This window comes from Raphanus sativus, chromosome 4, assembly GCF_000801105.2.
Source record: "Raphanus sativus cultivar WK10039 chromosome 4, ASM80110v3, whole genome shotgun sequence".
Taxonomy (NCBI): Eukaryota; Viridiplantae; Streptophyta; class Magnoliopsida; order Brassicales; family Brassicaceae; genus Raphanus; species Raphanus sativus.
In genome coordinates this window covers 29,462,533-29,475,050 of record NC_079514.1, presented here as the reverse complement: position 1 = coordinate 29,475,050, position 12,518 = coordinate 29,462,533, and the positions used below count along the sequence as shown (strand labels likewise).

The following is a 12,518-nucleotide window of genomic DNA, read 5'->3' as shown; positions in this document are numbered from 1 at the left end:
AAAGTATTTCTCTTTCAAAAAATACTTATATCTTCAAAATTAAGTGGTCTAAAATTTAAGTCTAATTTTTGGGTGGGATTTATTAGGATTTAGACATTAAGATTTAGGATTTAAAATTATAATTATAATGATCATATTCTAAATATTATTTATATGAAATTTATTATTTATTAAGGATATTTTAATATTTATATGCTTCAGTGAAAACCTATTTAGCATTTTTATAAGTTAGTTTGGTCATAAAATTATTTTAAAGACTTTTATGAAATGTAGCCTTAGAAAAACATAAATCCACTAATGTTAAGGAAAAAAGGTAAGAATCTTCCTTGTATAATATAACTAAAATATATAATGAGTAAATCTTATGCACATTCAGAATATCATTTAAGATATTTTATGATAACATTTTTATCTAATATTCATACCCCTTTTACAACTATTTGGCATATTATTTATTTTGCCACTGAACCTACTTTTAAATAATAATCTAATTCTCTTACCTCTCTGATCTGCTGCATTACGCAGATGACATTACTGATTATGGAGGTTATCATTCTCGTCTTGCATGGAGAATCAAAATTGCAACCATGATTATGCAGGTTCTCATTCTCGTCTTGCATGAGAATCAAAATTGCAACCATATCTTACATCTTAGTATCGATCGATGCGCGATGTGCGGTATTGGTAGACGGATATTGAAAAGTATCAGTCGATGTGGATGAGCGAGTGTCGATAGATAGACGGTTGTTGATTAGAATATTATTCAAACAAAATGGATGGACATGGAATTTGTTGATTTTATTACTTGTTGCTTCAAATATCAGATGATGAAGATAACCGATCCAAAGTTGTCAAGTTGATTCAAAAATATTAAAGACAAAAAGTTCATTTCTCATTTCATAATGCATTAATTGATTATTTATGAGAAAATATAGTAATAATAATGGTTAGATAATATCTAATTTGTTTTATTATTTTTGTTTAATGTTTTTGTAATAAAATGTTTAAATTAAATAATATTGTATTTTTATGAAACAATTCCAAAAGATATAACGAAAATGTTAATTTTCAACATTTATAAGTAAAAGAATGTTAATTGTAAAATAAAAAAAAAAGAATTTTTAAAAATATTTTTTTAGAAGAGAAAATAAATAAATACATTGGAGAGAAACTTATCTCTATTGTAGAGAAAAAAAATAAAGAATCACATTGAAGATAATCTAGACTTATGGTTTAGATTTGAAGGGTGAGATTTTGGAGGGTGTGGTTTAGAATTTTAATAAATATATAATAAATAGTTAAAATAATAAAATATTTTGAAAAGAAATTCAGTTTTTAATAAAAAATTGAAGCTTGAAAAGTTATAATATGAAAACTATAAACAATATTTTTTTATTATCTTTCTGTCATCGTGAAACTTGAAAATTTATAATATGAAAACTATAAACACTATTTTTTTATTATTTATCTGAATAATTATTTATATTTCTATATTTATAAAGCAAAGGGAAATCTAATACTCACACATTTTTGAAAATGTCCATGGAAAGAAGGTAAAAGTGAAATTTCTCTTTTATACTTTCATGGTAAAAAATGTGAAACTATATATAAAATAATTTTGAAAGATTTATTTCAGCAAGTTTACAAAAAAAAGAAAGATTTTATTTCAGCAGATGAAACCAGGGCAGCTAGTGTCTTGTGAGCATGGCTGAGAAATATTGACTTGGAATTCTAGAAAGTAGAAATCGGTTAACTCGACTTATAAATTTCAAAACCCGATCCGATCCATTTTGGTTCTAATCAACAACACTCCCAACCCAAAAAACTAAACCAGAGATGCCGCCGAAGAGGAAGCCCGTGAATCTCTCCGGCGATGGCACCGCACCTCCGATCGACACTTGGTGGTGGCTAACACACAAAGGAACCACCACTTCTTTCCTCTGCATCTCCCTCTTCGCACTACTGATCCGATCCGCGGTCTCGATGTTCCCCTACTCCGGCGCCGGAACTCCACCGAAATTCGGAGATTTCGAAGCTCAGAGACACTGGATGGAGATAACCACAAACCTCCCACCCATCGATTGGTACAGAAACGGCACTCACAACGACCTCGCTTACTGGGGACTCGATTACCCTCCTTTGACTGCTTACCAGAGTTACATCCATGGCATCCTCCTCCGAACGTTCGATCCTGATTCTGTGTCTCTTCTCACTTCCCGTGGGCACGAATCTTATCACGGGTAACCTCTTTAAATTAATAATCTATAAATTAATATAATTTCATAATACCAAATTGAGTTTTTGTATCTGGATAAATTAATAATCTCTACGTATCGCTCAAGTTTGAAACTTTTGTGTAGAAAGTTGTTGATGAGATGGACGGTTTTTTCCTCTGATGCTCTCATATTCTTCCCAGCTGCTCTCTTTTTCGTGTTGGTGTACCATAGGAACCGTGCCAAGAGTGAAGTGGCGTGGCATATTGCTATGATTCTGTTGAACCCTTGTTTGATTCTCATTGATCATGGTCATTTTCAGGTTTGTCTAATGATTGTTGTCTCTATTGGTATAAGATTTTCTCTGGTTGTTTCATGATTCTCATTAGAGATTGTTTTTTTTTTTAGTACAATTGTATCAGCTTGGGACTTACAGTTGGTGCTATTGCTGCGGTACTCTGTGGGAGCGAGGTTCTTACTTGTGTTTTCTTCACTCTTGCTCTTAGCCATAAACAGGTAACGCTTGGGACTATGTTCCTACTGTTTTAAAGACCAAAGACGTGATAGTTCAGTCACGTTGCAAACTGCTGTTTTCTTCCTTGTCAATCTTGTTGTTGTTGGCTTGTTTCTTGAGAATTTGTTGATGCTTTACCATCTCCCTGGTTTTGTTTGACTTCTTAGCTTGCATGGCGTTTTTTATTAATCTTTGTGTTGTGTAATGATGGAGACATGGTATTGAATTACGATGAGGATGATGTTTAAAAAAATTTGATTCGAGGCGAGCGCCTTAGTGCGTCATGGCGTTGCAACAATGAGTATAAATGTGTGATATATGATGTGAAAATGTGTAATATTCTTAAGGGAGTGGAGTAGTGTAGTTTGGCCATGCATCTTTGAATGTTCTGTACATACAGTTTTGTTAGTCTAAGCGGTTCTTGATATTTGGATTTAACAATGATGTGATCATTGGATATGTTCCTTGGTCATAACATACTGTCTCATTTGCCGAATGTTGCAGATGAGTGCATACTTTGCTCCTGCCTTTTTCAGCCATCTGCTTGGTAAATGCCTAAGACGGAAAAATCCAGTACTTTCTGTGCTGAAGCTTGGAATTGCAGTCATCGTGACATTCGTTGTTGTTTGGTGGCCATATTTGCATTCTGTGGACGACCTCTTAATGGTAAATACACATTCGATCATTTTTTATACTGTGAAATTGCACTTCTTGCTTCCTCCTCTGATGTAAACTGCACATAATCTGATTGGTTGATGACGCAGGTTCTCTCCCGTCTTGCTCCGTTTGAGAGGGGAATATACGAGGATTACGTAGCAAATTTCTGGTGCACCACTTCCATTCTCATAAAATGGAAAAAACTATTCACAACACCATCTCTCAAGTCTATGAGCTTAGCTGCAACTGTATTAGCTTCTCTCCCATCAATGGTTCAGCAAATCTTGTCACCAAGCAACGAAGGTTTCCTATATGGCTTGCTCAATAGTTCAATGGCTTTCTACTTATTTTCCTTCCAAGGTATATATAGATATACACATTTCATCTTCAATCTCCACAACCTTTTAGTATCTAACATTCTTCTTTTGAATCTGCAGTGCATGAGAAATCAATCCTGATGCCTTTTCTAGCGGCAACACTGTTAGCTCTCAAAATCCCTGACCATTTCAATCATTTAACCTATTACGCTCTCTTCTCGATGTTCCCTCTTCTTTGCCGTGACAAACTCTTGCTACCTTACTTAACATTACATTTCCTTTTTACCCTCATCTATCATTCCCCAGGGACTCACATCACCTTACCCAAAACTAAAACTTCATCGTTCTCCTTTACCAGCTTCCCTGGTTATGTGTTCTTACTTAGAACCCATTTCTTCATCTCCGTATTACTCCATGTCGTTTACCTGACCATTCAACCTCCCTCAAAGTACCCTTTCCTATTCGAAGCACTGATCATGATTCTATGTTTCTCATACTTTGTTATGTTTGCCATTTACACAAACTATACGCAGTGGAATTTCTCGAGTCATTTCAGGTCTGCGGATAAAGAAAAGAAGCAAATCTGAAGATTAGAAGACAGGGCTCTTGAATTGGCTGTCTAACTCTGCTCCATTTTTATTGTCTTTCTGGCCAAACTGGAACTGAGTTTAGGGTCTGCTTGCTGAACCAAGTAGAATCGAACTAGACATAACTGGTTTACACAAACCGGTCGTTTTGTCATCAGACGTGTAATACGCATAATCTGTAGCATACGGTAGATTTTCTCGAGGTAAATATCGAGTCTTTTATGGAAAGAAAGAAACTTGTTTTATAAGTTCATGAGTTTAGTATTTTTTTTCTAGCAAACAGATTAATATCTTCATGTTGTTACCATATATAATGACGGCCAGGATCGAATTTCAATCAAATCATGACCGTACAAAATCACATAAAATGTGGACCTATTAATGTACGGCCAGGATGTAACATTTTGGGACATTTTTCATATTCTCACAATCCTTAAAAGTTAATTTTAACTCTAACTAGAACTTAATCAGTGCGTAACTAGAGCTAGTAATAATTCCTTTAAAACGAAATCGTTTATAATAATATTTTAAATATTTTGATTAAATATGGTCCACATCATGAAATTTAAAACAATAAAAAAATAATTCGGTTATAAACACTAAATATTTTTTACAAATAATTCAAAAATATTAAAATTTTAATATAGATAGATTTAATTGTTGAAAATAATTAGTAGTAATTGAAATGGTTAAAAATATATTTTAAATATATGTATATATAATTTGGGCGAGATTTAGATATACTAAAAATGAAATGTTCGGTTATAAACATTCCATATTGTTCTACAAGTTCAAAAATATTTAAATTTTCATATATAGATTTTTATTGTTTAAAATAATTAATGGTAACATTAATTGTTAAAAATATATTTAGGAGTATTCGAAATACATATAATTTTGATCTTACAAGCTAAATGTGTGGGATTATACGATAGTCTGGGAATATTATTAAAAATCATTTTAAATTTGAATATTTCTAAAATTTAGCTAAAACATCTTAGAAAATATGTGAACACTAAGATTTAGCTAAACTTGATTTGTGAGATGATTTAATAGAATAGAAAAAGTTAATCTATACTATTAAAAGAGAAGCAGTCTTGAAAAGTCGACTTATACAAGTTGTTTTGGACCCTTTCATTAATCTACTTAGACCAACTAAATAATCTTTCTAAATATCTTCTAATCTAAATATCTTCTAATTATATTAGCTCCTATATATAAGGTACTGATTTAGAGTATCATTAATATCATCAGAATATTATCTATATACATCTACAATAATATCCTTAGAATATTGTTCTTATTTAGTACTATTACCTTTATTTTATTAAATAATATGGTTATCATATCATACGTTAATATTCACGTGAATTGTAATGTCCAATTATAATGTTAGACGACGGCTAATACATCACAAAACCGAAATTATATCGAGACATTCATATAATAATATATTCTTAGACCTAATAATGTATTTGAAAATTTGTGGTCCGGGTTCGGATTGATTCATTTCGGGTACATATCAATAATTCAATGAATACATGTAAAACACATGTATTTTCGGGGTATATAACATGTCTAGATCGGTTCGAATTTTTAATACCATGAAAAAAACTTAAAATATCTAAAATCTCAAAAATACTCAAAAACCAAAAAAAAAAAATCACAAACACAAAAACATACCAGAAAACTCAAATAAATACCCAAAATATTCGTATATCCAAAAAAATCCAAACTTTAACTTTAAATTTGATCCGAGGAACCAAAAAATACCCAATTTATATTTTAAAATTTTGAAATTGTAACTGAAACCCGAAACTATAATTAAAATTAAAATTATTCGTTATACTGTAAACATATTTGAAATGCTCAAATATAGCTAATTTACACAAAATAATTTGGGTTTTTTGGATACACTAGCTAATGTACACAAAATTGGGTAATTTTGGATACACTATGGGATTTCGTGTAAGACATGGATTCAACAAAGACTTGCGGGTCCAAAAAAGATATCCAATAATATTTTTGTTCTTAACTTGGACCAAATCCAAATCTGTATCTTTTGAGTAGGTTTCAGTTCATTTTTTGGGTCTGAGTAAAAACTCAAGCCTAAAAGAGAATTACATAACAATATATATACAAAATCTCAAATAAACTAATTAATAAACTAAATAATTTTGAAAATTTCTTCTTCGCCATAATATTTTTTAACATAATAATATATAATAATTAAAATATATGATTTTATTTCAAAAAAATATAATCCATAGCGCAGGTCAAAAAAATCAATGAGAGAGAAGGTTTGGCAATTCAAGTTTTTGGGGCGGATACAAATCGATTCCTTTCAGGTCTTTATTCTTTGATTCTAAATTTTTGGACATAACTAGGTATTTCAAATATTTTGGTTTGTGTTCAGGTATGTCTTTCTGAGATTCATGTCGGTCTCGGTCCATAATTGAAAACTAGATTTTGACCCGCACACCCGTGCGGGTATATATTTCAAAAATATATTGCTATTTATTTTTTATATCAATATCAAAATAGATAAAAAAATTAAATTTAAAGAACTGAACCGATCACGATCCGAAAGAGTAATACAAAATCCGAACCAAAATTGATTAAATATCCAAATTATTCAAAATTTTGATATTTAGACAACCGAAACAACAACCAATTCAAACCGAAGTATTTTAGATATCAAAATGTATCCGAAAGTTTTATATACGTATATATATATTAATTATTTTTAGTTTTAATGTATATAAAACATCCAAAATATATATGATACTTTTAGATTGGTTTAAATACTTGAAAATATATAAAAATAGTCAAATATAAATATCTAACATAGTGGAAGTACACTCAAAACACCAAAAATATTTTTAAAAATTATTGATTTTTGATCCAAAATTTAAACTAAACCAATTTATATGTTAAGTTTAGGTATTCTGACATATGTTATTCAGATTTATATACAATATATTATTTTACTTATAGAATTTAAGAAATTCAAAATATATAATGAATTTTTTTAAAAAATAAATAAATTGGTTATCGGAACCCGAACTAAATGGAGCTGAAATCTTTGACCCCGAAAACCCAAAACCCAAACAGATCCGAAACGAATCCGAATGGATACCTGAACGCCCAGCCCTAATCATAATTCGAACTGAAATTTAGAAATATATAAATGGGACTGAAATCATTGACTTCGGAAACCCGAAATCCAAACAGATCCGAAACGAATTAGAATGGATACTTGAATGCCAGTCCTAATCACTATTATGTATCATATATGTCATCATATAATTAATTGTATTGGTCCATCATATAAATAATTATATAATTAATAGTATTTTATATGCACCATCTTATAAAAATACATAATTAGATGACATAATAATATTAATTACTCTATATATTGCCATATTATAGCCTTCACAAAATGGATTTTGAAAAAAAAAAATATATCACAGTGATTTTACTGATGCAATTTATTTTTTATGTATATAATAGTTAGATATTTCCAAAAACAAAAGTCAGATATTTAGGGATTTTATGGCCTATATTGAAGGCCCTTAATCACGCACACATAAGATTGAAATGTTGCTGGTAGATTAAATCGTATCTATATAAAATTTTAACAGAAAACGGAATTTGAATGATGAATCATGCAGAAGTTAATGATAGTGTAAACTTTAGGAATTACTCATATCAAGACATCAAGCTTTATTCTATTTCTACATGTTATTTAATGCTAAGTGCCATAAAGGGTGTGTGAATATGTGATTGTCAAATTTAAGTAATTAAATTCTCAACCGAACAGAATGGTTTAGCATTATTTGTGGTATACGAATTTTTTGAGTTAAAATGTAAAACTACTGTATTTTGATCAGTGGCATTCTTTTGTAATTATTGAGAAAAATTAAGGATTAATTCATAGTTGTACTTCAGTTTTAATAGATTAGATACCTATAAGAATACATAAAAAGTCCAGATTGGTTTTGGGTGTTCAGAACCCGGAAAATAATTTAAACACCCGAAAATCTCAAAAAAAAAAAATACTGGAACACAATCTGAAAACCCAAATAATATCTAAAAATTCTTCAATACCCAAAACACCCAAAATTTACATGAATCTGACATGAAGAACCAAAAAGTTCTTTTTCTGAATACCTGAAATGTGTTTTTTTTAAATTGAAATTTTATCTGATACCAAAAAATATATTCGAAAACAAAAACTCAAAACTTAAAAAAGTATTTGTAATCCCGAAAACATATTTGAGATCCCAGAAAACCTAATATACACAAAAATTAAACTAGATACCCAAAAATATTTAAAATACATGAAACACAAAAAAATACCCAAAAATATTCAAATACTCATGAATCTGACCCGATAAACCAAAAAGTATCTAAAATTTCATCAAAATACCCATAATATATTTCTAAATTTGAAATTTTACCTGAAGCATGAAACTATAACCGAAAACAAAAACTCAAAACTTAAAAAAATATTAGTAGTATGACATCATATTCAAAATATCAAAATATATCTAATATACACAAAAGTTTCAGGTAATTTGAGTACTCTATCAGATCTCGAGTAATATCTAGAATATCAGAGACCGTTGGTTTAAGAAAATACTTAATAGATACTTTGTCTTTGACACGAATCCGAACCAATATCAATGCATCGTCAGTCTGTATATATCTTTTTAGTTATATTTAATAAGAGAGCAAAATCCGCGCTTTTAAGCGCGGATCAAAATCTAGTGATTACTTAAAATTAGAGTTATTTACTACTATATTTGTGATCACTTAAAATTAGAGTTATTTAATACTATATTTGTATTGATTTGTAAATAAATCATAACTAGGTGGTTATACGTGATTGTGCAGATGTAAATATAGTAGAAAATATAAATTATGTATACAATGGGTAACTTTTGAATGACAAGTAGAAATATTAAAAAACATTTAACACCAAATTGTTTAGAAATAAAAATCCAAGTGCTATACTTTTAAAAGCCTTGTGTGATTTAGTGACAATAAGTAGCTAAAATATTTCGTTAACACAGTTTGATCGAATCCCCTTTCTATTATTTGAAGAGACCACTTTCAAATAAACTTTTTGTTTATGTGTTTATTACATGTATGCTATTTTTTATGTGGCAACTCTACACTTCACCTTACACTATTTTTTCAAAAATCCATCTTTACCAGAATATTTACTTTTCATGTCACTCTAATGGACAAATGTTATATGCCTTATATTTAATATTATTCATATTTACGAAATTTGCACTCATATTTTCCAAAAATGCGTTGATCATAATTTTATAATGGGACAACTACATTTTATATGCCTCATATTGGTAGGCTTGGTAATACTACATCGCTAAACTATAAACATAAGCAAAGTAATACTACATTTTATATGCCTCATATAAACTACATTTTATATGCCTCATATTTTTATGTTTGTTATATTTTATGTTTGTTATAACCAAAGGATGAGACAAAGTATTATATTTAAGTGATACTACCATAATTTATATTTTATTTATATTTTATGTTTATCATAATTTTAATAATTTTTATGATACAATATTGTAATCCATAATTTCTACTACACCCATGTGGATAAGTAATCCAATGACAATATGCAATATTTAAGTGATAGGTGATACTAACATAATTATATATTATTTATATTTTATGTTTGCTATAAACTATGATATTTCTTTACTTCTTTAAATTATAATTTTGTAGTAAATGCTAAACAATCTCGCAAATCATGGATTGTTTATCTTATTATTGCCTAATTTGTGAGACTTTACCACCAAATTTTATTCTTAATTGATACGATTTGCGAGATTTCTATTTTTTTCATATTATGGAGTTTGTCAAGGCAAACGTTTAGATCATCTTAGTTAATAGTTACCATATTTATCTTTTCAACCTTTAATACCTGATTGACGAGCATCTTGCTTCTATGAAACAATATACTATTTTTTTGCATTAGTTTTCTATGAGTTATTATTAATTTTATGATATTTTATTTACTTCAAAATTAAACTCTCGAAATTTTTATATTCGACTAAACTAAATAACAAATTACTATATATATATATAATATATATATTATATATATATATATATATATATATATATATATATATACTCCCTTAATTTAAGCCCAAGAATTTTTAACTAAGCAATCAACATAAATGCTAATAGACAAATAATTTTGACCATATAAATTATTAGATTCTTTAATATGGTCAAATCTCATAGTTAATATTGTTTCATATTTGCTGATTTTTAGTTATAATACATTTTAATAAATTTAAATTATAAACTAAAAGTTAGGTATTATTCTGATTAAAATTTTGCCGATATAATATTTGTTTCTTTCAAATCGAGGTAAAATTAAACCTTCAGTTACTATTTTGTTCTTGAGTTAATGTTTACTAAGAAAATAAAAATAAATCTAGAACCAATTAATATCATTTTCCAAATATTCTAAATTATATTGAAAACAATAATTTACTTGGTCGTAATTTTTAAATTTATTTATTTTAATTTAGATTTTAAAAACAAATTCTAGAACCAACTAATACTTTACAAAAGTATTAGTTACAATTTCTTTTTAAAATATTAAAAATGTGAATATCAATCTATATGTTATCATAAAAAGTTAGTGACATATATATTACATGTTTTACGTGTTTTTTACTCCATCTCAATCTCTTTCTGACTAAACTTGGTATGCATTTCTATATTTTTGACCGAAATAAAAACGCCTATTATTTCTTATAATACATTACAAATCATAATCATTTCATTATGATAATGACCATCATCCCTATAAGTTATAATCATGTCACTAGATCTTGACCCGCGCTTTGGAAGCGCGGAATATTTTACGATGAAAAATTTCACTAATAACTTAATAAATATTTGGTACTTTTTAAAGAGTGTGTATTTAAAATATTTTTGCATTTAAATCAGTGTTTTTAAATTCAACCCGATTGTGATTATATCGGTTAATCCGGAGATCTGACAATTCAATTTAGGTTTTTAAATTATTCATATTAAAAAATTGCTAAAACCCGAGACTAACCGATTGAACTGATGGATGACCGATATGTAATCTAATTTGATTTAAATTGTAATAGTTTCATAATTTGTAATCTTATAATCCAAATTTTAAAGTTCATTATTTTGCAATTTATAAAATTATGATGTTTCTACGAAATTTTAAAGAGAAAATGATAGATATAAAATAACTAAGATTGATTATTATATTGTTTGGAAACATTGATAGTAGTATAAAAAATATATTGTTTGGAAACATTAATAGTAGTATAAAGAAATAAGTATATTGTTTGGAAACATGAATAATAGTATAAAGAAAGTAACAATAGTGATTTAATGTAGATTTAACTATAAAGTATAAAGGTGTATTTAATTTAAAAACTTACAAAATAAATGTTAGGTCCAATAGAATGTTTCTGTTTTAATAAGATAGATTCAATATTGTTTAGTTTTATGTAGCATCGAGTTTGTATAATTCAATTTTGTGTTTAAAGAACAATATCAAAACTGTCTTTCGTATGTAAAAATAACACTTTGCAAGCGCGAGTTGTGTCTTTTTATTGTAACACAAAATTTTATATAAAACTTATGTTTTTGTACATTACGAAATTTAATTTTTTAAAATATTATAACGTAGTTTTAAAGTGAATTTTATCTCCGAGGTCTAATATATTTTGTGTGTAATGGTTCAAAGCATTTTCGATATATATTATATTTCAGTTTGGTTTGTTTTTAGTATTATTGTATAAGTATAATACTATACAATATTACTATATTCTAAACAATATATGAAGCTATGTGTTATTTTTTTTAGAAAGTAGATTAGGCCCAACGTAGTTATAAGAACAATCATCTTTATCTATGTGTCTATGACTTATCTACCTAATGTTATTCGTACTAATAAAATTAATATGATCAATGAAAGTATACTGATCAATTTAAAATGAATTGTATAGGGTAATTATAGAACGATTAATATTTTTAGTATTCTTAGTATATATCTTATTTAAATCGACATGTAATAAATGTAAAAATCATATATGGAATATGGACAAAAGAAGAACTGTATTTAAGGAAATACATCAATGCAAAGTTAGACTATGATACGTATTATATAATAAAGAAT

The 12,518-nt window shown here is 28.0% G+C and overlaps 1 protein-coding gene across 3 annotated transcripts; it reads left to right on the top strand.

Moving 5' to 3' along the window:
- The first annotated feature begins 1,707 nt into the window (after window positions 1-1,707).
- Window positions 1,708-4,536, top strand: LOC108848324 (probable dolichyl pyrophosphate Man9GlcNAc2 alpha-1,3-glucosyltransferase). 3 transcript variants are annotated; one of them, XM_018621653.2, is made up of 6 exons: window positions 1,708-2,240; window positions 2,343-2,535; window positions 2,622-2,729; window positions 3,232-3,393; window positions 3,492-3,744; window positions 3,822-4,536. In XM_018621653.2, the coding sequence occupies exons 1-6, from the start codon at window positions 1,837-1,839 to the stop codon at window positions 4,286-4,288; spliced, it is 1,587 nt and encodes a 528-aa protein (XP_018477155.1). In that variant the 5' UTR covers window positions 1,708-1,836; the 3' UTR covers window positions 4,289-4,536. The 3 variants fall into 3 exon arrangements, with proteins under 3 accessions (XP_018477155.1, XP_018477157.1, XP_018477156.1); XM_018621655.2 differs by having other exon boundaries at window positions 1,710-2,240; window positions 2,448-2,535; XM_018621654.2 differs by having other exon boundaries at window positions 1,711-2,240; window positions 2,361-2,535.
- Window positions 4,537-12,518: the final 7,982 nt, after the last annotated feature.

What these genes read in the sequence shown, in the direction of transcription:
- LOC108848324 (XM_018621653.2), top strand. Translation starts at nt 1,837, where the DNA reads ATGCCGCCGAAGAGGAAGCCCGTGAATCTCTCCGGCGATGGCACCGCA. An exon ending in TTGCTCTTAGCCATAAACAG is followed by an intron (nt 2,730 to 3,231) that starts GTAACGCTTGGG and finishes CGAATGTTGCAG; the next exon opens with ATGAGTGCATACTTTGCTCC. An exon ending in CTGTGGACGACCTCTTAATG is followed by an intron (nt 3,394 to 3,491) that starts GTAAATACACAT and finishes TTGATGACGCAG; the next exon opens with GTTCTCTCCCGTCTTGCTCC.